The 3,266-nt window shown below is 44.0% G+C and overlaps 1 protein-coding gene across 1 annotated transcript; it reads right to left on the bottom strand.

The window, feature by feature from the left end:
- Window positions 1-370: 370 nt before the first annotated feature.
- LOC112088054 lies at window positions 371-2,874 on the bottom strand. The gene is made up of 4 exons (XM_024158208.1): window positions 2,437-2,874; window positions 2,194-2,337; window positions 1,771-2,103; window positions 371-1,681 (listed from the first exon to the last, which is right to left on the bottom strand). Exons 1-4 carry the CDS (start codon window positions 2,872-2,874, stop codon window positions 371-373), a joined length of 2,226 nt encoding a protein of 741 aa, XP_024013976.1.
- Window positions 2,875-3,266: the final 392 nt, after the last annotated feature.

Genomic DNA, 3,266 nt, shown 5'->3' on the forward strand with positions numbered 1-3,266 from the left:
AGATTCACACCGTTTTTATTTCAAGCTTTAGTTCAATATTCTCATTCCTTTTTAATCGATTTTCATTTAAGCAATTAGATTAGCCGTTTTTCCCCTTTTTACCCGTTTTCGTTAAGTTTAGTTATTAGGTCATTTTAATTCCGTATTTTCTCTTTAGGATTCGTTTTTACATTTTAAACTCACCACCAAAACCCCCACAAAACCGTTTGGTTCTAGACTTCCTTACTTCATATTTCTTTCAAAGGCTTTTGCAGAAAAGATCCTCCTTCCCTGTGGATTCGATCCCTACGTACTACAATCGATCAGCTGTGCACTTGCGGCTATTGATTTCATTTAGGGTAAAACTTGACAACCCTCACGACATCACACATCATAATGCTGTAATTTCGTCCAGGTGCTCTGCTTCAGACACAGATGAGATCAGAGCTCTCTCCAGTGGATCTACAGGGTGCATTTCCTGGAACATCTCCTCTGCGAAGCCTGTGAGTGTGTCGACGTAGAAGATTTGACCATCGATGGTGGGCTTCTTCATCAGCTTGTCCATGTCAAAGTTCATAACTAAATCCCCAACATTCAAAGCAATTCGACCCCTCCTGACATCGATGATTGCACCTGCAGTCACTAGCAAAGGTCTCCCAAGGATAAAAGGATCCTTGGGTTCCTCTCCATATTCCAAGACGACAAAATCAGTTGGTATCATGCAATCTCCAACCTTGATCGGAACATCTTCCAGCACTCCTTCAGTTTTCCTCGTCGATCGATCAGCTAGGATAAGAGAGATCTTCGTTGGCTTGAAATCAGTCATACCGAGGTTGACAGCTACTGAGTATGGCATGAGATTGACACTTGAACCCAGATCACATAGCGATCTCTTGAATATCTCCGTGAAGATGGAGCAATCCAAAACAAAGCTTCCTGGATCAGACAATTTCTCTGGAATCCTGTTCTGAATCACAGCGCTGACATGCTCAGAAATCATCATCACTCCCTGTTCATGGCTGAGATTGTTGGTCACCATCCTCTTCACATAGCGTCTGATGACAAGAGTGATCTTCATAGCATCAACTAAAGGTATCTCAATCACAAGCTTTTCCATCAAAGCCTTGCACCTTGCATCATCTAGCTCCTGCTTGGATTTCTTAGAGCTCCTTGGGTAAAGAACCTTAGGTTTGTAAACCTTTTCCTCAGCAGATTTCGGACTTGGAACAATATCAGCTCTGCTCTGCGATTGGTGACGCGCGACACTAGTTGTGGTGTCGCTCGACACCGGCTCTGCAACTTCAGGAACTTCTTCAGGATCTTCCAAATCCATGACTTCAGCAGCAGAAGACGTCTTTTTGGGCTCAGAAATCAACTTTTTACCACTTCTCAATGTGATGGCACTGCAGTGGGGCCTCGGATCGGTGTCAGTCTTTCCAGGTAAAAAAAATTCTTGCCTTTTAACAGAACCAGCAGTTTGAGCAACCTGTGTATCGAGCTGCTTGACATGGGTGTTCAAAGCCTCGATTTTCCCATTCAGATCAAGGTAGAGAGCATCGATCTTTCCATTAAAGTCCATGGTGAGCTTCTGTTGTACTTCCAGAATCTGTTCCAGCATCGACTTCACCTCATTGTCAGGAGTTTGAGTTTGAGTTGGAGAAATGCCATAGTTTCTGGAAAAACTGTTGTTGGAGTAGGACTTCTGGTATTAAGGCTTAGGCGTGTAACCTGAGAAGTTCTGATTACTGGTGAAGGTGCTCCTCTGATTATTTCCATTGAAGCTTCTGTTACCTTGCTGATTACCAAACCTCTGACCTTGAAACCATGATCCATTGACAAAATTGACATTTCCTCCTCAGCTTCATCTTCTGGTTCGAAACTTTCTACCTCCTGTGCGAATCGGACAGACTTCTTACCCACTAAAACTCTATGCACATAGTCAAGCTTAGCCTTCACCTCAGCAATCTGCAATCCATCCATGTTCCCAGTGTGCTTCTTTCGCTCATTATCAGCATTCTTGGAATTATTGCTAGATGCCAAGTTTTCGATGAGCACAACAGCTTTTTCAGGGTATCTGGTGTTGAAATTTTCATTGCTTGCTGCATCAAGAGCCATCTGATACCTCTAATCAACACCTCTGAAGAAAATACCCAACAGCTGCACATCGCTGAAATCATGATGGGGGCAATCTCGCTGGTATGATTTGAATCTCACCCAAGCAGCCTTGAACGCCTCAGTTGGTCCTTGAGAGAATGTCGAGATTTTGAGTCTCAGCTCTTCAGGTCTGGCATCATCATAGAAGTTATGCAGGAAGGCGTTCCTGATCTCTTCCCAGATAGTAAGTGATCCTGGCTCCAACTGCTTCAACCAGTTAGCTGCTTCTCCAGCAAGAGAATAAGGAAACAGCTTGCAGAAGAGGAAATGATTGGACACTCCATTTTATTTGGTGCTGGTGACAAGGTCCTCAAACCTCTCGATGTGATTCATAGGGTGCTCATGAGAGTGACCATGAAAGGGATGCTGACCCACAAGAGTGTAGTACACAGGTTTCAGCTCAAAATCATTCCTTTGAAATGCAGGGGCGGGAATCGCGGACCGATTTGCATAGAACTGCTCAGGCCTGTTGTAGTCTCCAAGTGTTCTTCCACGAGCAGCTGCAGGTGCAGGTTCCCTCACATTCTGGTCTTCTGGAACATTCGTCTGATTTGGAATGATCACAGCATTACCACGTGGTGCAGGTGGTGGATTTGCGTTAACAACATCCACAGGTAAAGGTTCCTGTGGAATGATATTACCATCTCCATCAAGTCGTTGGCCTCTCTCATTGCACACATGACCCTCTTGGTCCCTCCAGATTCCAGCATCATCACGAACAAGTCCATTTGCGTTTTCCATCTCTGCCGGTTTCTTTGCTTTTCTGTTCGTTCGCTCTAACTCAGCTAGCTCCTCGTTGTTCAAATTCACTAGCGGTATGTCCTTGTTGCTTCTGGTTCCGCGAGTATGCATAAACCTGAAACACAAAAGACAAAGAGAGAGAAAACGAAGTTAGTAAAATAGGTTATAAAAAAGAAAGGTGTCGCGCGTCGCTCGACACTAAGAAAAACTTAGTTGAAACTCAAAAACTAAAGTTTGATGGCAAAATCAAGTCTCCGGCAACGGTGCCAAAACTTGATCTGCTCAAAGTTTAATCCCTAAGCTACTCTGCAAGAGCACAGAAGTGCAGTTATAGTATTGCAGGGGTCGAACCACAGAGACCAGAATTCACTCAATAAATCTAATAGAATTTG

This window comes from Eutrema salsugineum, unplaced genomic scaffold (assembly GCF_000478725.1).
Source record: "Eutrema salsugineum unplaced genomic scaffold, Eutsalg1_0 scaffold_15, whole genome shotgun sequence".
NCBI lineage: Eukaryota > Viridiplantae > Streptophyta > Magnoliopsida > Brassicales > Brassicaceae > Eutrema > Eutrema salsugineum.